At 39.3% G+C, this 25358-nt stretch overlaps 1 protein-coding gene across 1 annotated transcript; it reads left to right on the top strand.

The window, feature by feature from the left end:
- The first annotated feature begins 17336 nt into the window (after window positions 1–17336).
- LOC129742548 (uncharacterized) lies at window positions 17337–23495 on the top strand. Its single transcript, XM_055734456.1, has one exon. It carries the CDS (start codon window positions 17337–17339, stop codon window positions 23493–23495), a length of 6159 nt encoding a protein of 2052 aa, XP_055590431.1.
- Window positions 23496–25358: the final 1863 nt, after the last annotated feature.

Here is a 25358-nt window from a genome sequence, read left to right as displayed (position 1 = left end):
AATATGGTTGCGTGTTGATGGTATTCACCTGGGATACAGTAATTTCAATATGCTTTCCGTTAGCGTTTATAAAGCCAACAACACCATATGATTTGTGGTAAAAAATACTAAATAACAATTTGAAATGAAAAGCAGCTGAAATGGTAAAATTATCATGACCCGTATTTCTAAATACCAATTCCATTTGTTTCTGTGTATTCTGCTTGTATAAGATTTATTCCAGTGTGGCAATCGCTAAATCAATAAGGAATTTCATTCAGTGCAAAATGCAATAGATGCCAGTTTCTTTAAAAAAAATTATGGAAATCTTTTGATTTCTTTCGAAATTCTGCTAACCCACATGTGAAAAAATTATCATTTTAATGATCAATACCTACTTCCTATAAACTAATCCAGAAACAGTGAGTACTCATGGAATTGTAGAAATTACGTTGAACCGTGTTCAAAAAAATTCTCATGAACGAATAAAACGAAACATACACGTTTATGTAAAATGTGATGTTTATGTGAAAGGTAATAAGAAAAGGTCAAAATTTAAAAAACATTCGAATTAACATATTTTTGTTGATTCATTTCTTAAGTTTAATCATCTCTATATATATTTATAAATTGATTTATTGTTGAGCGACTGTGACATACAAGGTTTATTCATCTCAATAATAAAACTTAGTGATAATTCTTCTTGTTCAAAATTTTCCATCCTTAATTTTTTTTCATTTGGAAGTGCAAAGCAAAAGTAAACCATTAAAACAAATTCGGCTGCTCCAAAACTTAAGGTGTACCCCACATATGAAAAAAAAAAATTAAACATTTTAATCAAACGGCCATATGTGCTGATAATAATTATCATATGAATTTTAGAATCTGTTCTGATATGTAATAAATACAAATTCATTTATTATAATTTTTTTTATAATTCCTTTATTTTTTATGACCAGTCAACTGGCATCACTGCCTACAACAAATCAAAACAAGAAATCAAAATGACGTTTTCTGTTTTGAATTTTGTTCCCAGCAGAGTTTCAGTTTCGTTCGTGTTGGGCATATTTGCATTTTATTTCGCGGTATCGGACACGATAAAGTCAACAAAAAGCATATACAATATTCAACCAACCGGAAGCAAACCCATTTTGATACGGTACAGCAGCATCGAAAATAGGAACCAGCCATAATGGCAGCACCGGCGATCTTGTTTCAGCTAGAAAGGTGGACTTATCGACTGGTCGGGATGATAAACGGAACAGGACAAAGAAGGTTAAAATCAAAGGTTCGTAGTGTTATTGCAAATATATTAATATTAATATTTCTTTAATGTTATACTAAATTTTTCTTTTGTTTTTGTTTCAGCAACACAGACGGAGGAAAATGCCATGTGCTGGAATCCAAGCAGGTTTTAGTGGCAATATCACGGATCCCTTAGCTGAAATCAGTGGCGAAGCCTTCAATTGGGCAATAATATATTTGTCTTTGAGTCCAACCGATTGGCCCCATATTTTCCTGAGTATATCTAAGTTACCCCCAGTGTTAATTAAATATAACATCGACATCCAACATAATTTACAGTAGGTGGTTGTGATATTTATTACTTAAGCTGAAATAAACGATATTTAATTATATAATAACTTATATTTAAATAAAAATTAAGAAAAGTGTATCCATATATATGCGTGCTCCTCTCACGAACGATTACTAATAAGGTACTCATAACGGAATATAAAGTTAAATTGTTACACAATTCCAGTTCTAATGTTTTTTATATTATCAATTATCGTCTTAGGGCCCGAGGAAAACCACCTGAAGTTCCAGTAAGGGATGTGTTAGCTGTGATGGACTTGGACTATATGTTAGAAATATATCTTTTCCTAAAAGCTATTGATCTTCGTCTATAATTCTTTTTTTTTTTTTCATATTTCCCTTTCTATTCTTGTTTGTCTTCTAAACAAGTGTTAAGCTAGCATACCAATTGTAAAAATACAAAACGAGTTTGGCTCCTTAAAGCCTAAAGGCATGAGCCGTTTCAAATAAAGGAATTATAATAAAAAAAAATTATCGTCTTCTCCAAGCTTCAACAATTCGTTTTACGATGTATCTCAAAACTTATTGTAACAATCCTGGTTTATTCGGACCGTCTACTCATTTGAACAACAAGATTGGAGTGTTCTTCAAACAAGATTTTTGAATTTCAATGATAACTTCTATTCTTCCGTTCTATTCACCATACTTCTTTGAGTTCTTTTCCTAAACAAATTATTAAATTATTCATAAAATCTGTTCTCAATTATTGTATCAAAGCTTCACAACCCAAAAGATAGTAGCACCATACCGAGCGTGTAATCGTTTTCAATAACAAGGTGAAATGTCAGAATTTTAGCTTTTTCTGGTGCTATCATTAAACCGTAAATAGGCTAACTTGACTAACGCCATGTTGGCTGCAAAATCGAAGGGCACAAATATGACGCCATGTTGATGGATTCACAATGCAAGCATTGGAAAATATTTTTCAGGCCCATTTTCCATCAATTCCATCATGATTGACCATCAGATTTGACGAGGCGCATTTATTTTAAGATACTATTTCATACACATTTTACCTAAAATCTTGACTGGCAGTACAAAATAGGCTCATAATATGGTTAAAACATTGATTTTTAGGTTATTAATTTTACCAGATCATATCTCAATAATGCAATCATCATTCATCAACCATTATGGTTGCTGGAAAAAATAAAAATAAAACTCCGAGAACTCACAGAATCGAAAAAAAAAAAAAATTCCTAACATGTTTTATAATAGTTTTTTAAAAGCTTTGGTGACCAATATTTGGTCATGATGACGTTCCTAGGATAGGGCCAAATAGCCTAATTTTGGCTTTATTAGAGTCCAGGTGATGTTATAGAATGGACTTTAGCTTTTTATGAAGATTAATGCTATGGTCCAAACGACACTTTGCTGACCATAATAAAGCTAAAATTGTTACTTGGGTGGTGTACTTCAGAATGCCATTGCCTGGTTGGGGGAAGTGATGGGCGATCAAAATTCTGAAAATATTGTTGATGGTTTGGGAAGGGAATTTGTTTTCTCTCTTGGCTGATTTAATGTACGGATAATTAGGTGAAAGATATATCGCATTCTATCAAGCAGATTAGTGGAACATAGTTTGCAGTACATTCGGGATCTTCAAAAATAAGAAAATTTTAATTGTGCGCAATGTGAAATAAACGGGTGGATGCAGTCATCAAAATGAAGAAAAACAATGAATATATTGGGTATAAATTATTGAATGGATGGAGTTTCCAGAATTTTTTTCAGTTTTGGTTCAGTCAGTGGTTTTTAATGGGAGAAAATGTGCACGCATGCTTTGAAACAAGTGATGTTCTGGCAGATTATTGGGCTGTTAAAAAGTGTTTAGTATTGGAATGATAACCGAGTAATTATTCTAAGGACATATCATGGATTTGTTTTTATCTTGATTGCGTAAAAATATCAAAAAAAATGTGAACATGGTTTCCTGCATAGTTCCTTTTTGTACTGGTTTTTTTTCCGACTGATTTAGCCTGGATTTTGGGTGTAAAAACTGATAACATTTCTAAGTGCTCGAGGTATAGAAAGAACTGGTAAGGGTCCCTAAAATCAGTGACAGAAAAATTGATTGCAGAGTGCGTAACCCACGTTCCTATGTTTTCACACCTAATGTGATTCCTGTCCCTGTCGACATAATTGGTGAGCCCGTTCTATTTATACCTACTTTATGTATAAGAAGATTGCATTAAAATGTTTGTATTTCCGATATTTATAAGGCTTGGTGAGTACATTTCCAGGAATTTTTCTATTTTTTTGTGCATTTTTCTTGCCGAATGAATGTGAGGGGGGAGTAATTTTTATGAAAAAAATCTTTCGAGTTCTAAACAGACTTAGAAAGGTTTCATGGTCTACTGATATTTTCCGTTTCTCTTTTTTTATTTTCAAGAGCGAGTAAAGGCGCTTTATCCTTGGTCGATGACCAGAAATGATTGAACACTGAAATCCTCAACAGTTTAACGATGAAAATAAAACTTTATACTTAGGAATCCTTTCATTAAAACATCAAATTCTTAAAAATTCATTTATTCTGAGGTTTAGGATTTCTGTGTTCAAAGTAAATCATTTCCAGCCCTTCTAGAATGGTCCTAGTGATTGGCAGAATTTATTTACCTCACGCATGGTTACTTCATCAAGGAGCATTTTTCTTAGCATGCTTCCAACGATAACCCCCATTTGAAACGTATGGTACTGGTGGTCCACGTTTCTTCCTGTTCCTGTGTTCCAGATGTCTCTGCGTTCTCTGCTCCATGGTAGGCCCAACCACTTTGTGTTTTTGATCATTTTAATGTTTTTATGTTAAAATAATTAAAGACAAGAAGAATAATTAAACACTTTTATTATTCTTTGGGACTCAGACATAAGTTCTGGCTATGGAAGTACGATTAGTGATTAGTGATAGTACAGTGAAGTTAGACTTGGAGAAAAAAGTTGATATTTGTCACCCTGCATGGAGTTATGATTGTGAAATATATAAAAGGAAAGCCTCAAATGCAAGAAAGTTTATCGATTACGGCAAATAGCAATCAACATCTGATATATTATATCTAAATGTTTGCGGTTTGCTAAGCAGCCTCGACGAAATTTGCGTAATAGCTCAAGAATTGAAACCTTTAATTGTAGTATTAGTTGAAACTCACCTAACGGAAGACTTGAATTCAAATTCATTGGATATAATGGGCTACACCATGATACACTGCTTTTCGCACTCAAGACATACTGGAGCAGGCGCGGTCCTATGGGGGGGGTGATCGGGGTGATCACCCCCCCCAAGCGGCAAAAAACCGTTACAAAATACTCGCAAACGCTGGAATTTCTATGGAAAGTTCGAACATTTCCTAATGGGTGGTCTTGGGAATTTTCAAAATTTTCCACTCCGTGGGGGTGATTGTTGAATAAAAGAATTTATTAATTTCTTAAATTATTAAAATTGGAAAAAAATCGATCCGCCAAACTAAAACAGCTGTAAAAATTTTCACCAAATTACTTTTGTTAAGGCACTTACAGTGTTTAATCCGAAATTGGTGATGGTGAGGTGATGAACAAAACCTGATAAAAATTGATTTCAGGAATTCATATTCCAAGAACAGATTAAAAAAAGGCTCCAAAAACTTGCCTATGTATTAAGATGAGATAAAACCAGTGATAATAATATCCCGTCATAACTCGCCTATTTTTTCGGGATCAAGGACTTTTCATTGAGAAATACCGTACCCTAAGTTGCAATGGGTTAACGGCTGCGGTGTGTATGTTTGTGAAAATGATGGATCAAACCATCATTTTCCTGACAGTGTCGTTACACAAAATCTTATTAAACATGGTGTCATAATATGGCCTAAATTAGAAGAGGAGCTGGACATCTTTATTTAGTTTAAATTCAGCAGTAGGTTCAAAGATGTCTATTTTTTTTTTCATGATCCATGTTGATAAGATGAATGGGAGTTGAAACACTTGCCCTCCCTTCCGCAGAACAATCGCAACATTTGGTAGTGAAAGTATCACAATTTACCATAATAAAAGTTGATACTTTCAATAGGGCATAATTCGTTTGGTTAGGTAGTTAGTTAGTTTAGTCTTACAGAATTAGAAATAGAGAAAACGTGCGCTTGTAATGGATGTTAGGTAAAGGTTATGGTATTCGCCTCCCCAATGCTCTAGTAAGTGTGTATTTGCGGTTTATGAATTTCGTTGGCTTATTCTTAAATCAAGCATTTTACAAGAATTAGAGGCTCATTGGATGGAAATGCTGTTGTTGAAGAATGTTATATTTCATTTGGTTAGACGTTTTTTGCTTTTTTATTTAATTATTCACTTTTACCAGATCTTTACGTTTTTCGATTAGGTTTGAAATTCATCTATGGAAGTATATAATAGAATGTACGGTTTTGAAGAATAACAATGAGTAGGTAGTCCAAATCACTAATTTCGGGCATTTTACAATAGGCACACGGTATATTTTAATAGAACCCCTATGTAAACTTAGCATAGTTTGTCAGAGAGGCTGACCAGAATAAGTGATTAGGTTTTAGAAGAACAGCATTGTGCATTTCCAGTTCTTTTGACAAGTAGACGATATCGATCAAGATATTAAAGCTAAATTATTACTGGTTTGAGCTAGGCTTCATATTATATATTGATAGATAAAATGAACTAATATCCTATTTTTTCTTTTTTCTTTTCTTTTTTTTTTCTCTTTTGTATTTCTTTGCATGTGACCTTCTAATGATGACGAACGAGCCTTCAAGCCATATCCTCTCAACATTGGACCCCTAAGATGGTTTCGAATCCCAAGGATTTAATGAACACCTATAACAGAGTTCTATAACATGGTGAGAGCGTTCCATTATATTTTATTGTTTTAAATTATATATAAATAATGTAGTTAGTTTCGTTGGGATTAATTAAGCGACCTGTCTCAAACCGCCAACGTATTTCCTCCAACTGGTATCATGAGGGGTTAGTTCACTATCTTGTTCTGCTTTAAGTTCATATTCATCCGAAGTGGACTTAAGGAAGTGCAAGATGGTATAGCCAACGTCTCAAGATCGCTTACTATTCTAAGCTGCCTACTCTAAACTTTTATTTCCCTGACCCCTCTACCCACATTTCCTTTTCAGCGTCAGCTTCTCACAGCTATTTAAACGCCACAAAAAAAAAAAAGGACTTTTCATTGAGAAATATTATCAGCTATAAGCAATTAATCCTTTATTAATCTTTTTCATTTTAAATTATACATTTTGTTTGAAAATATTGAATGCATGAAGCAAAAATACAATTTTTCATTTTTTTTTTATTAAATCATTCGTTTCAAATTTGTAACTTTATCTTTCGATTCAGTTCCAATAAATTTTAAAGTCTATGAGAGCTTGAAATTTAATTGAACACAAATAAAAATAAAGTTCCAAAAGCTGCATACCTAAGAATTTGATTTTAATAATTTTGTTTTAGAATTAAACTTATATTTAGAAATTGAAGAATCGATACAAGAGTTTATATTAATTAGCTTTTCGAATCACGATTCAGCAATATACTTTAGAAAAATATGAAAACATTCAGTTTTAAATTCATAGCAATTGTTAACACATTCTCGAATAAACTGTTGTTTTCACATGAGTGTATTTTTTTTATTTGTATAGTACATTTATATCGGTAGATTCCTTAAAGAGTTCTGAAATTGATAATTTTTAACTGCTCAATATACAAATGACGGAAATTATCTTATTGTCAACAAATGTTCGCAGTGAATATTCAAGATTCGCAGATTGTTTTATAAAAGGATGTATGAGCTGTAAAAGGATATCAAAATAAGTATGTAGAGAAAATTTTTTAACCTTCTCTGATTTCAATTTTTTTTTAATATAAACCTCTAATTAATTTAAATGAAATTGGAAGGGAAGAGGAGAAGCAGTGTGCATCATGTTCGTGAAATATTGTATTTTTTTAAAAGTATATCTAATCAAATTCATCCATTACTTTGATGATTAATCACTTAGATAAAAAAAATTGTTTGAATCATTACAAATTGTATGGTGATATGAAATATTATTTCAAGAACCCAATTTCAGCCTCTATTTTTTATCTAAATGTTCAACTCCACATTCAAAAGAGTTTTTATAAATTCACATGGATTCACAGGATAAACACTTTTTTAGATCAAAATAATTTTGAAGCTAATTTTGATTTATATTGATGCCCTTAATTATTTTCAAATAGGTTGAAAATTATTCTAGAAAATTCTGCACTTTTGTGACAAAGCTTTTAAACATTACAATTAAAATTCGAAATAACGGTTCATATCACATTTCTTTCCGCAAGAACGCAAGTAATTTTGACATCTGTGAAATTTTTTTTATTGAAGTTTTCTGTTTATTTACTGTTCCCAATTTTGTAAAATAATAGACTTTTAACGAATGTTTAAAGAAGTAATGACTACATAGAATTTAAGATATTTCTCAAAGCAGAAACCAAATTATTTTTCAGACTTCAGCAAAATTTTTAAATGAAATAAAATCTTTGTTTTTAAAACTTTCTTTAGTAATGTAAGAAATTCTTGTCTTTCAGAATTAGTAAACACTGTAGATTTTTTTTAGATCATTCATCATCATGAAAGTATATCAAAAAAGAAAAAAAAGTAGTATTCCTTAATTGAATAAAGTATAATAAACAAGTTCAGAATCAGCTTTTTTCAAGTTAACTTGTAAGTACATCAGTTATAAATGATTGATTTCACTCAAAACTGATTCTTTTCAAAACTCCATATAAACTCCATATCACCAAAACGAGAGGTGATAAACAAAATCTAGTTGAAGATTCGAGTTCAGCGCATCAAAATCTACTAAATCAATCATTAAAACAAAGACAACAAAATGCTATCTCTTGCATTATTTTGGTAAGACGTTTTTATTAGGAAAAATCATTTTCAATTGTTAAAAACTAATCTTTTTCGTCTTCATATAATATTTAAATTTATGAAGAGCTAATCACCGTGATTTTGTTTGTTAATTTTATTTATCGACCTTATCGATGAAAATTAAAAGAACATTACTAAGAAAATTTCAACATTATAAAAATTCTAGAAAGTTTGAAATGTATGGATATTGAAAATGAGAGAGAAGAATTTTATAAGAAGCATTTTAATCACATGTCATCAATTCATTCTTCATGGATAAGATAATAAACAAATTAATAAATAAATAAATAAATAAAAGGAATCAGTTTCGTGTTTGATCATTCAAGAACTCCTCCATTTCCCAAATTGTACTTTGTCAGTGATGATGAATTGTTGTTGTATTTTAAATACATAAAGTTATAACTGCGAACACAAAATAAAATTAACTTTTATTGCCTTTTATAATGATTACTGGTAGAATTTGAATATTAATTTAGGGTTTTCATTATTTAATTAGTTTTTAATTAATCACCTGCTAATTTCGAATAAATTCTCTGAAGTTCAAAATTGATATATTTTCCTCATCGATAGTTCACATTTCAAATTGTGATTGAATAGTATTTCAAATGGATGACATTACAGAGAAATTTTTAGACCAAAACTACGATTGAAATTGAAGAAAAGAAATGTAAATTAATATGGTTGATAATTTACATTATTATTAATGATTTTGACCTGATCTGATTTTTTTGTAATAATTCGAGTTTAATTTTTTATCACATTTGATCTATTCTTCTTCTGTGCAGGGATTTTTATGTCCGAAGCTTTAAATTCTGGCTTTATTCCAATTTTAAATTCTTATTCCGTTTCTGATGTTTTGAATATACTTGCTTGATTTTTTTTGTTCAGAAAAAGAATCAACATATCGAATGATTTGTTAATGACTAACCGGAAATAAAATTGATTTAAAATTTTAATTCTGATTTATTTTGATTCGTATCAGTTTTTTTTTCGAGTTTATGTGATGATTATGGGTTTGAACATGGTTTTAGAAATCAATTTGCCTATTTATTGTCCTTTTTTGGTATTGTTATAATTTCTAACAAATTTTTAATTCGAAACCCCTCACCCATGGACATGTCCATCGCACGGGTCTGGTGTGCAGCAAATATTAAAGTATAATTTGAAACTGCACACAATACCCCCCCCCCCCCCCCCCCTCCTCCCTTCCACGCACTCGCACTCTCCAAATGAACGTTTTTTTCGCAATATATTTACGTTATTGACTGATTTTTGAAAATTTTGAAAATCACCCCCCCAAGAGCCAGCTCTAGGACCGCCCCTGTACTGGAGGAGTTACAATGTATGTACGGAATGTTTTTAAAATTGACATTGTATTAAATGCATGTGTTGAAATGAACTGGATTCTGGCAGTAAAACTTAATGATGGGAAAAAGCAAATTGTCATTGGAGGAATTTATCATTCCCCAAGTACAAGCAATGCTCGGTTCTTAGATATTCTGGAAAATACTTGGCTGAATGAAATTGCTATAGATGAAATCGACAATTTCTTTTGTGGAGATTTCAATATTAATTTCAATAACGAGATTGAGTGTAGAGATTTGAGGCGTATCATGGAGGCAAACAGCTTTCGACAAATTGTCACTGAAGACACTAGGATAACGACTAACAGCAGTACTAGAATAGACTTGGTGTTCACAAATGTGGAAAGTGCTGAAGCGATTATCATTCCAAATTTTCGAGTGTCAGACCATGAGTCAGTCAACATTTATGCTGGATTAGGACTTAATGCTGCCGTACCCGAAACCTATCACACATTAAATGATTGGAGTCGTTATAGCAGAAATTCATTACGTCAGCTTCTTGAGGCAGGATTGCCAACATTGAGATGCGCCCCAGCTAACATGAAATCGTAATAGAAATGATAATCCAAATCCGATATTGAGACATTTTCAATAACCATCGTAAACAAGTTGGTATGGATGGATTTTCTATCATTCATTTATGACAAGCTTTGCCCAAAAATAGCTGAGTCGGATAGCAGTTGAGGAAATTCGTAAATATGTCTCGAAAAGGTAGGGAATATGCTGTTACAACAATTACGATTTGAGTGAACTAATTTACGATAAAGGGGCGGTCGTAAAAAAATCTCACCTATAGAGCTATAGCGTGGATCATTTCAAGTGATGAGTTGGCATCGTGGTAACATACCGGGCTGCGAACTCGGAGGACTGGAGTTCAAATCTCGGTTGCGGAAATTATTTTTTCTTTTTGATTTTTTGTGGAAAATCGAATCGTTGGAATCTTGCCATTGTAGATATATCGCCTCCACTTTTGTAGCTATATGCTATTTTGGTAAGTTTAATACAATCTTTTCATCTGGTATAATTGTTTGAATAATTTTGTTGTTCCTGCGATATACCTTCTGAAATGTTTGCTGGGGCAGACTTTAATGAGTTAGTAAGACGTATCGATTTATTATTGAAGAATAGTGTTAATGCACTTGTACAGCAAAAAAGAGTTCGTGAAAAACTGGTACTTAATGGTACTGGTTCTGGTACTCAATGGTACTCAAGAAATCTTAGTGATATGAAAAAACGAAGAGACAAACTGTATAAAAAATTCTTAAGAAACAAATGTGAAAGAAGCTGGCGTAATTACAAAGCTGTGAGAAATGAGTACTCGCGTAAAATTAAAGAAGCAAAAAATAAATCTATTCAAGATGAACTGGAGAAGAACAAATCTAATGGTAACCTACTTTGGAAAACGATAAAACGATTAATAAGTACAAATGGTGCCAAAGCCGATTCGATTTCATTCAATGGAGTTGAAATAACAGATGAATCTGAAATTGCGCAGAAGTTCAATGACTTCTTCATCGATAGTGTCATGCAAATTCATGATAGTATTCCGGCAAGTTCCAATAATTGCATTGAGCAGATTATTTATACCGGCGGAAAATTTCGCACATTTGAAGCAATAAGTAGTCAAGAGTTTGATGAAATCGTTAACAATATGAAACCCACTGCGGGTATTGAAAATGTCTCTTTGAGAGTCTTCAAAGATTCTTTGTCTTTACTAGCAAATCCGTTACGAGATGTTATAAACACAAGTCTTCGATCAGGGATTGTTCCAGATACGTGGAAATATTCAACAGTTGTTCCTATCGAAAAAGAGAAGAATGCGCGAGAGGCATCACTTTATCGCCCTATAAACATGTTGGAAATCCAAGAAAAGGTGCTAGAGTTAGCAGTTAAAAGGCAGTTTTTGCGATTCATTGAGTCCGAAGATATACTTATCGCCGAACAGTCTGGATTCAGGAAGCAACACTCAACAGAATCTGCAGTGAATTTATTACTTCGTAATTGGAAGATCAACATCGAAAATGGTACCTACACCAGGGATGATAACTGTCCGAATGTCATTCGACATTTTTCTGAAGCCTAGAGCGACATTCATCAGTACGAAAACGACTGTCGCAGTCATGTCCTTTTTGGATTTTGTGAATGTCATCGCTAAGAAATTCCTTCGAAAAAATGTCAAATAACATTTGGGACGAATGTCACAGCTTGCATCGAGACAGTCATAGTCATGGGAAAAAATGTTACGATAAGCTGATGAATGTCGGTCGTTGCTTCGATAACATTTATAATGGCAAATGTTATGGCGACATTTAACATTTTGAATGTCACAGAATGTAATCGTAACATTTATCAGAATCAAAATGAAATGTTATAAAAATGACTGTCGCGACAGTCACAACGGTTCCTTGCTGACTTTGCCGTGTGGACTGGCCAATCTGGCCGGTTCCGGAATCCGGAAAATCAAAATGATCAGATTTTAACTTGCGACACATCATTAGAAAGCTCTTGGCCTGTACATGATGGGAATTGATAGGAAAAGTGGTTCGGGGCCATCTGGTCCTGGCCACGGCCAATCTGGCCGGTTCCGAAACCCGGAAAATCAAAATGATCAGATTTTAACTTGCGACACATCATTGGAAAGCTCTTGGCCTGTACATGATGGGAATTGATATCAATTCCCATCATGTACAGGCCAAGAGCTTTCCAATGATGTGTCGCAAGTTAAAATCTGATCATTTTTATTTTCCGGGTTTCGGAACCGGCCAGATTGGCCGTGGCCAGAACCAGATGGCCCCGAACCACTTTTCCTATCAATTCCCATCATGTACAGGCCAAGAGCTTTCCAATGATGTGTTGCAAGTTAAAATCTGATCATTTTGATTTTCCGGGTTTCGGAACCGGCCAGATTGGCCGTGGCCAGGACCAGATGGCCCCGAACCACTTTTCCTATCAATTCCCATCATGTACAGGCCAAGAGCTTTCCAATGATGTGTCGCAAGTTAAAATCTGATCATTTTGATTTTCCGGATTTCGGAACCGGCCAGATTGGCCGTGGCCAGGACCAGATGGCCCCGAACCACTTTTCTTATCAATTCCCATCATGTACAGGCCAAGAGCTTTCCAATGATGTGTCGCAAGTTAAAATCTGATCATTTTGATTTTCCGGGTTTCGGAACCGGCCAGATTGGCCGTGGCCAGGACCAGATGGCCCCGAACCACTTTTCCTATCAATTCCCATCATGTACAGGCCAAGAGCTTTCCAATGATGTGTCGCAAGTTAAAATCTGATCATTTTGATTTTCCGGGTTTCGGAACCGGCCAGATTGGCCGTGGCCAGGACCAGATGGCCCCGAACCACTTTTCTTATCAATTCCCATCATGTACAGGCCAAGAGCTTTCCAATGATGTGTCGCAAGTTAAAATCTGATCATTTTGATTTTCCGGATTTCGGAACCGGCCAGATTGGCCGTGGCCAGGACCAGATGGCCCCGAACCACTTTTCCTATCAATTCCCATCATGTACAGGCCAAGAGCTTTCCAATGATGTGTCGCAAGTTAAAATCTGATCATTTTGATTTTCCGGATTTCGGAACCGGCCAGATTGGCCGTGGCCAGGACCAGATGGCCCCGAACCACTTTTCCTATCAATTCCCATCATGTACAGGCCAAGAGCTTTCCAATGATGTGTCGCAAGTTAAAATCTGATCATTTTTATTTTCCGGGTTTCGGAACCGGCCAGATTGGCCGTGGCCAGGACCAGATGGCCCCGAACCACTTTTCTTATCAATTCCCATCATGTACAGGCCAAGAGCTTTCCAATGATGTGTCGCAAGTTAAAATCTGATCATTTTGATTTTCCGGGTTTCGGAACCGGCCAGATTGGCCGTGGCCAGGACCAGATGGCCCCGAACCACTTTTCCTATCAATTCCCATCATGTACAGGCCAAGAGCTTTCCAATGATGTGTCGCAAGTTAAAATCTGATCATTTTGATTTTCCGGATTTCGGAACCGGCCAGATTGGCCGTGGCCAGGACCAGATGGCCCCGAACCACTTTTCTTATCAATTCCCATCATGTACAGGCCAAGAGCTTTCCAATGATGTGTCGCAAGTTAAAATCTGATCATTTTGATTTTCCAGGTTTCGGAACCGGCCAGATTGGCCGTGGCCAGGACCAGATGGCCCCGAACCACTTTTCTTATCAATTCCCATCATGTACAGGCCAAGAGCTTTCCAATGATGTGTCGCAAGTTAAAATCTGATCATTTTGATTTTCCGGATTTCGGAACCGGCCAGATTGGCCGTGGCCAGGACCAGATGGCCCCGAACCACTTTTCTTATCAATTCCCATCATGTACAGGCCAAGAGCTTTCCAATGATGTGTCGCAAGTTAAAATCTGATCATTTTGATTTTCCGGATTTCGGAACCGGCCAGATTGGCCGTGGCCAGGACCAGATGGCCCCGAACCACTTTTCCTATCAATTCCCATCATGTACAGGCCAAGAGCTTTCCAATGATGTGTCGCAAGTTAAAATCTGATCATTTTGATTTTCCAGGTTTCGGAACCGGCCAGATTGGCCGTGGCCAGGACCAGATGGCCCCGAACCACTTTTCTTTTCAATTCCCATCATGTACAGGCCAAGAGCTTTCCAATGATGTGTCGCAAGTTAAAATCTGATCATTTTGATTTTCCGGGTTTCGGAACCGGCCAGATTGGCCGTGGCCAGGACCAGATGGCCCCGAACCACTTTTCCTATCAATTCCCATCATGTACAGGCCAAGAGCTTTCCAATGATGTGTCGCAAGTTAAAATCTGATCATTTTGATTTTCCGGATTTCGGAACCGGCCAGATTGGCCGTGGCCAGGACCAGATGGCCCCGAACCACTTTTCTTATCAATTCCCATCATGTACAGGCCAAGAGCTTTCCAATGATGTGTCGCAAGTTAAAATCTGATCATTTTGATTTTCCAGGTTTCGGAACCGGCCAGATTGGCCGTGGCCAGGACCAGATGGCCCCGAACCACTTTTCCTATCAATTCCCATCATGTACAGGCCAAGAGCTTTCCAATGATGTGTCGCAAGTTAAAATCTGATCATTTTGATTTTCCAGGTTTCGGAACCGGCCAGATTGGCCGTGGCCAGGACCAGATGGCCCCGAACCACTTTTCCTATCAATTCCCATCATGTACAGGCCAAGAGCTTTCCAATGATGTGTCGCAAGTTAAAATCTGATCATTTTGATTTTCCGGGTTTCGGAACCGGCCAGATTGGCCGTGGCCAGGACCAGATGGCCCCGAACCACTTTTCTTATCAATTCCCATCATGTACAAGCCAAGAGCTTTCCAATGATGTGTCGCAAGTTAAAATCTGATCATTTTGATTTTCCAGGTTTCGGAACCGGCCAGATTGGCCGTGGCCAGGACCAGATGGCCCCGAACCACTTTTCCTATCAATTCCCATCATGTACAGGCCAAGAGCTTTCCAATGATGTGTCGCAAGTTAAAATCTGATCATTTTGATTTTCCGGATTTCGGAACCGGCCAGATTGGCCGTGGCCAGGACCAGATGGCCCCGAACCACTTTTCCTATCAATTCCCATCATGTACAGGCCAAGAGCTTTCCAATGATGTGTCGCAAGTTAAAATCTGATCATTTTGATTTTCCGGGTTTCGGAATCGGCCAGATTGGCCGTGGCCAGGACCAGATTGCCCCGAACTACTTTTCTTATCAATTCCCATCATGTACAGGCCAAGAGCTTTCCAATGATGTGTCGCAAGTTAAAATCTGATCATTTTGATTTTCCAGGTTTCGGAACCGGCCAGATTGGCCGTGGCCAGGACCAGATGGCCCCGAACCACTTTTCCTATCAATTCCCATCATGTACAGGCCAAGAGCTTTCCAATGATGTGTCGCAAGTTAAAATCTGATCATTTTGATTTTCCGGATTTCGGAACCGGCCAGATTGGCCGTGGCCAGGACCAGATGGCCCCGAACCACTTTTCTTATCAATTCCCATCATGTACAGGCCAAGAGCTTTCCAATGATGTGTCGCAAGTTAAAATCTGATCATTTTGATTTTCCAGGTTTCGGAACCGGCCAGATTGGCCGTGGCCAGGACCAGATGGCCCCGAACCACTTTTCTTATCAATTCCCATCATGTACAGGCCAAGAGCTTTCCAATGATGTGTCGCAAGTTAAAATCTGATCATTTTGATTTTCCGGATTTCGGAACCGGCCAGATTGGCCGTGGCCAGGACCAGATGGCCCCGAACCACTTTTCTTATCAATTCCCATCATGTACAGGCCAAGAGCTTTCCAATGATGTGTCGCAAGTTAAAATCTGATCATTTTGATTTTCCGGATTTCGGAACCGGCCAGATTGGCCGTGGCCAGGACCAGATGGCCCCGAACCACTTTTCCTATCAATTCCCATCATGTACAGGCCAAGAGCTTTCCAATGATGTGTCGCAAGTTAAAATCTGATCATTTTGATTTTCTGGATTTCGGAACCGGCCAGATTGGCCGTGGCCAGGACCAGATGGCCCCGAACCACTTTTCTTTTCAATTCCCATCATGTACAGGCCAAGAGCTTTCCAATGATGTGTCGCAAGTTAAAATCTGATCATTTTGATTTTCCGGGTTTCGGAACCGGCCAGATTGGCCGTGGCCAGGACCAGATGGCCCCGAACCACTTTTCCTATCAATTCCCATCATGTACAGGCCAAGAGCTTTCCAATGATGTGTCGCAAGTTGTTGCCGCAACTTTGGCCGCTCCCTTGTTGAAGCAGCAGAATCCAACAAACGTCAGTGGTGATGACAGCGATCGGGCCGGAGACGACGTCATCGTGACTTGTGATTTTGGAGATCAATTCCGGGAAGTAAGGAAGTGAATCAAACGAAGCGGACAGCGGCATTATTTAAAATAGTTTACTTTACTCTATCAATTTCCTATTAATAATTATTGCGATCGTGAGTATTTCCATATAAAATATGTAAATTTATTCTAAAATATGCGATTTGAAAAGACAGGAAAATAATTCCGCGCTCTGAAGGAGCTCGTTAAGCTTGTCGGATAGTGGCACATTTGCACTTCGCAGTTTCTGCATTTTTTCGTATAATTTAATTACGAATGTGAGTATTTACACCTCTAAATTGAAAACCCATATATTATTGTTAAACTTAAATATGTTTAGGCAGAAATCATTCCACATCATTAAAAACCAAAACATTGTTGAGGTGTTGCGAAATTGAGGTTAGCCAATGTGAGTGAAACATATTTATTATTCTCCTTATCCTTATCCTAATAATAATTTCAAAAATATAGTTTTAGCTGTACCACATCATCATCGGGTTTGCTAAAAAATCCTCCGAAAATCTCGCCTCAACAACACTAAAAATTGGACTCAAACGATGACGACAAACGCTCCTACCGTACCCGGGCACAGCTGCAGTGCAAATTGTAATCTCCCGGACTCAAGCAGGATGGTGGCTTGTGACAAGTGCGATTCGTGGTGGCACTTTGAGTGCGTGGGAGTAAGCGATAGCATCGGCGAAAAGGATTTTATTTGTCCTCGTTGTACCCAACCACAAGATAAACAAACCACTATCGTTCCCCCTGCTGAATCCATCTGCAGCTCGAAAGCGTCGACGAGTTGTTCTGCCCGGAAGGCGAAATTGCGTTTGAAGAAGTTAGAGGAGATGAAAGCGATTCAAGACAAACAGTTGGACCTTGAACGACAGGAACAAGAAAATCGTTTCCGTCTTGATCAACGAAAATTAGAAATGGAGAAAAAGTTCATCCAGGATAAGTTTCGAGTGCTCGAAGAAGGGGCAGAGGAAGAAGAAGAAGACGAAAGGCAAAGTGGAAAATCCAACCGGAGTAATTCCAGCCAGATTATCCAATGGAAGGTGGACCGACTTCTGGGCGGTGCTGTGAGCTCTACTGTAGTCCCACTAGCCCCAGAGACAGAATTTACCCCGGCTACGTCTAACAACGGTTTTCCAGTAGTTTCCGCGATGGAATATACGTTAGCTCCGGTAACTACGAGGCAATCAACCGTTTCTTTTCCCGTTTCTGCTTCCAATCGCATCCAAGAACCATCAGGCATGGCCTATCCGTTTTACTCAAGTGGAGAAAACTATCTTTCGGCAGGAAATCACATTCAACAGAATTTGCCCGTAGGCGCAGTGAATACTAATGTGTTTAATTCCCTGCGAAGTTCGCTAATGTCGACCGGAGCAATTCCCAAATCGGCCCCATTTAATCCTGTGGGTCAACAAACATCGACACCTGTTTCCAGAGGACTTCCCGTGGCAAGTGGGTTGCCTGTAGCGCAACAATATTCGTCCGTTCCAGCAGTGGTTCCTCCATCAAGTACCATTCCGCAAACAGCTATCCCAGCATCCTTTCACACCCAGTCTGTAAACCAACCTGCGGTGATGAGTACCGTGAATGATTGCCAAAACCCGTATGCATTCACTAATGACGTTCCGGTCTCCGCCATGTTGGCACCCGCGGCAACGCTACCAAATTCCGTGTACAATCCGTTCGAGAATTATTCTACTCCAAATCGCAGTCAGATGGCCGCGCGCCAACTCATGGCCAAAGACCTGCCACAATTTTCCGGGGACCCGGAGGATTGGCCACTGTTTTCTACGATGTTTTACAACACCAGTCAAGCTTGCGGATATTCTGATGCCGATAATTTAACACGATTACAACGCTGCCTGCGAGGCCCAGCTTTGGATGCTGTTCGGAGCAAATTGCTACTTCCATCGTCGGTTCCGGTGATCATGGAAACCTTAAGATCCTTGTACGGTCGACCGGAAATATTGATTCATACGCTGCTAAGAAAACTAAATGATACGCCCGGGCCAAAACCAGGAAAGCTCGACACGCTGATTACCTTTGGAATGACTGTTCAAAACTTGGTTGACCATCTCGAAGCGGGGCAACACTATGCCCACATGAACAATCCGACTCTAATCCACGAGCTTGTTAGTAAATTGCCAGATGATATGAAAATCGATTGGGTTTTGTACAAGAACCAATTTGTAGAACCCGATTTAAGAGCTTTTGCCAACTTTATGTCGATTTTGGTAAACGCAGCCACGCAAGTGACTATTCCCGTTGGAGGGAAACAGGATCACCGGAATGCGAAATTTGAAAAGCACAAAGATCGAGGTTTTTTGAACGCTCACACTGCTCACGAGCCATCTTATCCAACGAACGAGTTGCCTCAGAACGAGTTAAAAACTTTCGGTCCAAAAGTGTGCAAGATTTGTTCGAAAGCCGATCACAAAAACCCAGATTGTCCGAAGTTTTTTAAAATGAATCTCGAAGATCGTTGGCAAGTAGTACACAGCCTACCGCTTTGTCGGACTTGTCTTTTCCAACATGGAAGAAGGCCGTGTAAGCTGAAGAAAGCTTGTGGAGAACAAGGGTGCCAACGAAAACACCATCCTCTTCTGCACACAACAACAACAAAAACCCAACCGTCAAGCTTTACCGGAAAAGTAAATAATCATCGCCAAGAAGGTCAATCCTCGTTGTTTCGAATTCTTCCCGTGACGCTATTCAGCAATGGTCGGTCCTTGACAGTGTACGCGTTTTTCGATGATGGGTCCTCAATAACTTTGCTAGAGGAAAATATTGCGAATCAGTTGGGTCTAGAAGGAGAAAGTGCGAGACTTTGCCTAACTTGGACAGCGGAAGTTAGTAGAGAAGAAGTCGCCTCGAAGCGAGTAAATCTTGAAGTTGCTGGAGAAGGACGATCTCGAAAGTATTCGCTTTTAAATGTGCGCACGGTGAAGAATCTTGCTCTTCCTCGTCAATCGTTATGTTACCAGCAGTTGGCTGCCAGGTATCCTCATCTTTCGGGTCTACCGCTGAGCGATTACAACGACGTGACTCCACAAATCTTGATCGGCAATGACAACGCACATTTGGCAGTAGCTCTTCGTATAAGAGAAAGCGACGCATATTCACCTCTTGCCACAAAAACGCGACTAGGGTGGTCAATCCATGGACCGATCTCCGATGGGAACGCAGTTGTCTCGGCGTTCAATATGCACATCTGTGAATGCTCCACAAAATTAGATGAACTACATGACCTGATTAAACAATCGTTTGCTGTCGATAGTTTGGGAGTATCTGTTAGGAACGCACCTCAATCTTCCGAAGACACACGAGCTCGAATGATTCTCGAAGCTACGACAAAAAGAATAGGTCGCAGATTTGAGACAGGTTTACTGTGGCGGTACGATGTTTTCGAGTTTCCCGATAGCTATGCTATGGCATTTAAACGTTTACAATGCCTAGAGCGACGCATGGAAGCGGATGCAATTATCGGAAGCAGTGTGAGGAGACAAATTTCAGAGTATCTAGAGAAAGGCTACTTGCGAGAAGCCACAAGAGCGGAATTGGAGAAAACGGATCCTCGCCGAATCTGGTATCTGCCGTTAGGGGTTGTAATCAATCCTAAAAAACCCGGGAAAATTCGAATTTTTTGCGACGCAGCCGCTAAGGTAGATGGAGTCTGTTTGAATGCCATGCTTATTAAAGGACCGGACCAATTAATATCGCTTCCGAAAGTTCTTACTGGGTTCCGGGAACGAAAAATCGCGGTTTGCGCGGACATCCGCGAAATGTTTCATCGCGTGATGATTCGCGAAGAAGATATTCAAGCCCAGCGGATTCTCTGGCGCGATGACCCTTCCAAGCCGCCTACAACATTCTTCATGACAGTAGCCACCTTTGGGTCGACTAGCTCCCCTTGTTCTGTGCAGCATGTCAAAAACATGAATGCGAAAGAGTTTGCCGATAAATTTCCGGAAGCAGTCGAATCGATTCTTAACCACCACTACATGGACGATTTCCTGCAGAGCTTTGACGATGAAACTGAGGCGGTAAAAAGGTCTCTGGAAGTAAAATTCGTCCACTCGCAAGCCGGATTCGACATTCACTCCTGGTCGTCGAACTCCAATCGTGTGCTAGAAGCCGTAGGTGAAACCGATCCGTCAGCTGTGAAATCCTTCGATGTGTGTGATCCCAACGTTTCTCCCAGTGAAATCAAACGTGTACTTGGGATGTTTTGGCTTCGAGAAGAAGATGCTTTCACCTATTCATCTAACTTAGGACACATTCCTCACTGGCCGACTAAACGAGAGGTGTTAAGAATTGTCATGAGCCTTTATGATCCTCTAGGCTTACTTTCTCATTTCGTCATACATGGGAAAATTCTTGTTCAGGATATCTGGCGTAGTCAAAAATCCTGGGATGAGCCGATTTCTGAAGACTTACAAATCCGATGGACGCAATGGATTTCACTTTTCCCGATGCTGAAGGATATTCGAATTCCCAGGTCCTACTTTGGTGAGTATGCCACACATCAGCTTCAATCAGTCCAATTACATGTATTTGTGGACGCGAGCGAGTTGGCGTACGCTTGCGCGTCTTTCATCAGAGCGGAGGTAGATGGAGTCATCAAATGCATATTAGTTGCAGCGAAATCTAAAGTAGCTCCTCTGAAAACGTTATCGATCCCTCGACTCGAGCTACAGGCGGCAGTTATCGGGAGCCGTCAATCGAAAAGCGCTATCGAAACACATTCGTTGAAGATTTCCCGTCGAATCCTGTGGACTGATTCACGCACCGTGCTGGCCTGGATTAATTCCGACTCACGCAAGTATAATCAATTTGTCTCTTGTCGTATTGGGGAGATTCTCGAAACAACAGATGTGTTTGAGTGGAAATGGGTCCCAAGTAAACTCAACGTTGCTGACGAGGCCACCAAGTGGACAACTGGACCCGACCTATCGTCGACGAGTAGGTGGTTCAATGGTCCTTCGTTTTTGTACGAGCCGGAAGACCGCTGGCCAACCCAGCAGGCCGAGTGGGCTGGAACGAAAGAAGAATTAAGAGCGCAAAAAATAGACATCGTGAATGTTCATCACACTACAGGTAGCACATTTATTTCCATCAAATGGGACCGTTTTTCCCAGTGGAATCGCCTAGTTCACTCGATCGGATACGTTTTTCGTTACTTACATAACCGGCGTTGCCAAGCGAGGAACGTCACCGGTCGACAGGGGTACTTAGAGCAAATCGAACTGGCCGCAGCGGAAAAACTTGTCTTTCGAATTATACAAAATGAGTTCTACTCCGGAGAAATTGCCAAGTTAAAACAAACTAATTTACCGATTGAGCGTCGAAGATTGAATCGTTCGAGCCCCCTCGCGAAGCTTTCCCCTTTCATCGACGAAGACGGGATTTTGCGTATGGAATCAAGAATTACCGCAGCAGCGTTCGTATCGTACGACACTAAAAATCCTATCATTCTTCCAAGGGAACACTACGCTACTCAGCTAATCGTTTTATGGTATCACAAGAAATACCTTCATTGCAATACGAACACCGTCGTGAACGAGATAAGACAGCGATTCCACGTGTCCAGATTAAAAACGTTAGTTCGACGTGTTGAAAAATTATGTGTGTACTGTCGAGTTCACAAAGCTTCCCCTAACGTGCCCAGAATGAGTCCTTTGCCTGCCGCCCGCTTGAGGGCCTTCTGCAAACCTTTTTCCTTCGTGGGACTGGACTATTTTGGACCAATGCAAGTGAGAGTAGGACGCAGTACGGTGAAAAGGTGGGTGGCATTATTCACCTGTTTGACCATCCGAGCCGTCCACCTGGAGGTCGTCCATTCACTTACCACAACGTCATGCAAGATGGCTATGAGGCGATTCATTGGCCGTCGAGGTTCACCAGTCGAAGTCTATTCGGATAATGGCACCAACTTTCTAGGTGCGAAGAACGATCTCATCGAAGAGTGCAAAGCTATCAACGACGAACTCGCAACGACGTTTACGAATGCCGCCACGAAATGGTACTTCAACCCTCCTTCCGCGCCTCACATGGGTGGTGCGTGGGAGCGCCTTGTAAGATCTGTTAAAACCGCCTTTTATGCCATGACGACATCTAGAACACCGAATGAAGAAACATTCTCTACCGTCATTGTCGAAGCTGAATCAGTGGTCAATTCGAGGCCATTGACTTTCATTTTTTTGGAAAACGACACACAGGAAGCTTTGACCCCCAACCACTTCCTGCTCATGAGTTCCTCGGGCATTGGTCAGCCACATATGAAGTTTCTCCAACCTGGAATGGCCCTTAGGGACGACTGGAATCATAATAGGCATCTGGTCGATATTTTCTGGCATCGCTGGGTGAAAGAGTATTTGCCTACCATCGCGAGAAGAACCAAATGGTTCGAAGAAACGAAACCGCTGGAACCAGGAACCTTGGTGGTTATCATCGACGAGACGATACGGAATGGCTGGGTTCGAGGACGCGTAGTAGGTGTTACAAAAGGTGCCGATGGGAGAGTACGACGAGCTACAGTGCAAACTTCAAAGGGACTTGTTACCAGGCCGGTAGCAAAGTTAGCTGTGTTAGATATCGGTAAGACCTCAGGGGACCATCTGTCTTACGAGCGGGGGGATGTTGCCGCAACTTTGGCCGCTCCCTTGTTGAAGCAGCAGAATCCAACAAACGTCAGTGGTGATGACAGCGATCGGGCCGGAGACGACGTCATCGTGACTTGTGATTTTGGAGATCAATTCCGGGAAGTAAGGAAGTGAATCAAACGAAGCGGACAGCGGCATTATTTAAAATAGTTTACTTTACTCTATCAATTTCCTATTAATAATTATTGCGATCGTGAGTATTTCCATATAAAATATGTAAATTTATTCTAAAATATGCGATTTGAAAAGACAGGAAAATAATTCCGCGCTCTGAAGGAGCTCGTTAAGCTTGTCGGATAGTGACACATTTGCACTTCGCAGTTTCTGCATTTTTTCGTATAATTTAATTACGAATGTGAGTATTTACACCTCTAAATTGAAAACCCATATATTATTGTTAAACTTAAATATGTTTAGGCAGAAATCATTCCACATCATTAAAAACCAAAACATTGTTGAGGTGTTGCGAAATTGAGGTTAGCCAATGTGAGTGAAACATATTTATTATTCTCCTTATCCTTATCCTAATAATAATTTCAAAAATATAGTTTTAGCTGTACCACATCATCATCGGGTTTGCTAAAAAATCCTCCGAAAATCTCGCCTCAACAACACAAGTTAAAATCTGATCATTTTGATTTTCCGGGTTTCGGAACCGGCCAGATTGGCCGTGGCCAGGACCAGATGGCCCCGAACCACTTTTCTTATCAATTCCCATCATGTACAGGCCAAGAGCTTTCCAATGATGTGTCGCAAGTTAAAATCTGATCATTTTGATTTTCTAGGTTTCGGAACAGGCCAGATTGGCCGTGGCCAGGACCAGATGGCCCCGAACCACTTTTCCTATCAATTCCCATCATGTACAGGCCAAGAGCTTTCCAATGATGTGTCGCAAGTTAAAATCTGATCATTTTGATTTTCCGGATTTCGGAACCGGCCAGATTGGCCGTGGCCAGGACCAGATGGCCCCGAACCACTTTTCTTATCAATTCCCATCATGTACAGGCCAAGAGCTTTCCAATGATGTGTCGCAAGTTAAAATCTGATCATTTTGATTTTCCGGGTTTCGGAACCGGCCAGATTGGCCGTGGCCAGGACCAGATGGCCCCGAACCACTTTTCCTATCAATTCCCATCATGTACAGGCCAAGAGCTTTCCAATGATGTGTCGCAAGTTAAAATCTGATCATTTTGATTTTCCGGGTTTCGGAACCGGCCAGATTGGCCGTGGCCAGGACCAGATGGCCCCGAACCACTTTTCTTATCAATTCCCATCATGTACAGGCCAAGAGCTTTCCAATGATGTGTCGCAAGTTAAAATCTGATCATTTTGATTTTCCGGGTTTCGGAACCGGCCAGATTGGCCTTGGCCAATGACTGTCAAAACCATGACATTTTTAAAATTTTTCCTTGACAGTCACGGAATCGAAAATTCAAAAATGTCATTCCGACAGTCAGAGGACCAACAGAAACTTCGACTGTCGCAAGTAAAAAATGTTATCGAGATGAATAATTCGATGACATTTTTCTGAGCGACTGTCATTGCAAAATCGAATGACATTTTTTCCAGTCGTTTAACATTTTTTTGGATGACCTAAAATGTCATTGCGACATTTTCGAATGTCATTGGAAAATGTTATGCGACTGTCACGATCGCGACTGTCTTTTGTATGACATTCTCATCCCTGACCTACACTGTTGCTGTGTTTCTTGATTTTAAGAGAGCATTTGAGACTATTGATCGATTGCTTTTAATGGATGTGTTGGTAAGAGTTGGTATCGATGGTACTGTTCTTAACTGGATTAAGAACTATTTAGAGAACAGAATGCAAAGAACAAAGTATGGATCATCTTATTCACGATATAGAGAAAATAATTTAGGTGTCCCCCAAGGTAGTGTGTTGGGTCCCCTGTTATTTATCTTGTACATCAATGACATGAAAAAATGTTTACAGTACGGTCGTCTCAAACTATTTGC

This window comes from Uranotaenia lowii, chromosome 2 (genome assembly GCF_029784155.1).
Source record: "Uranotaenia lowii strain MFRU-FL chromosome 2, ASM2978415v1, whole genome shotgun sequence".
NCBI classification, from domain to species: Eukaryota; Metazoa; Arthropoda; class Insecta; order Diptera; family Culicidae; genus Uranotaenia; species Uranotaenia lowii.
The sequence above is the reverse complement of the archived record's forward strand: the minus strand, read 5'-3'. Positions and strand labels throughout refer to the sequence as shown.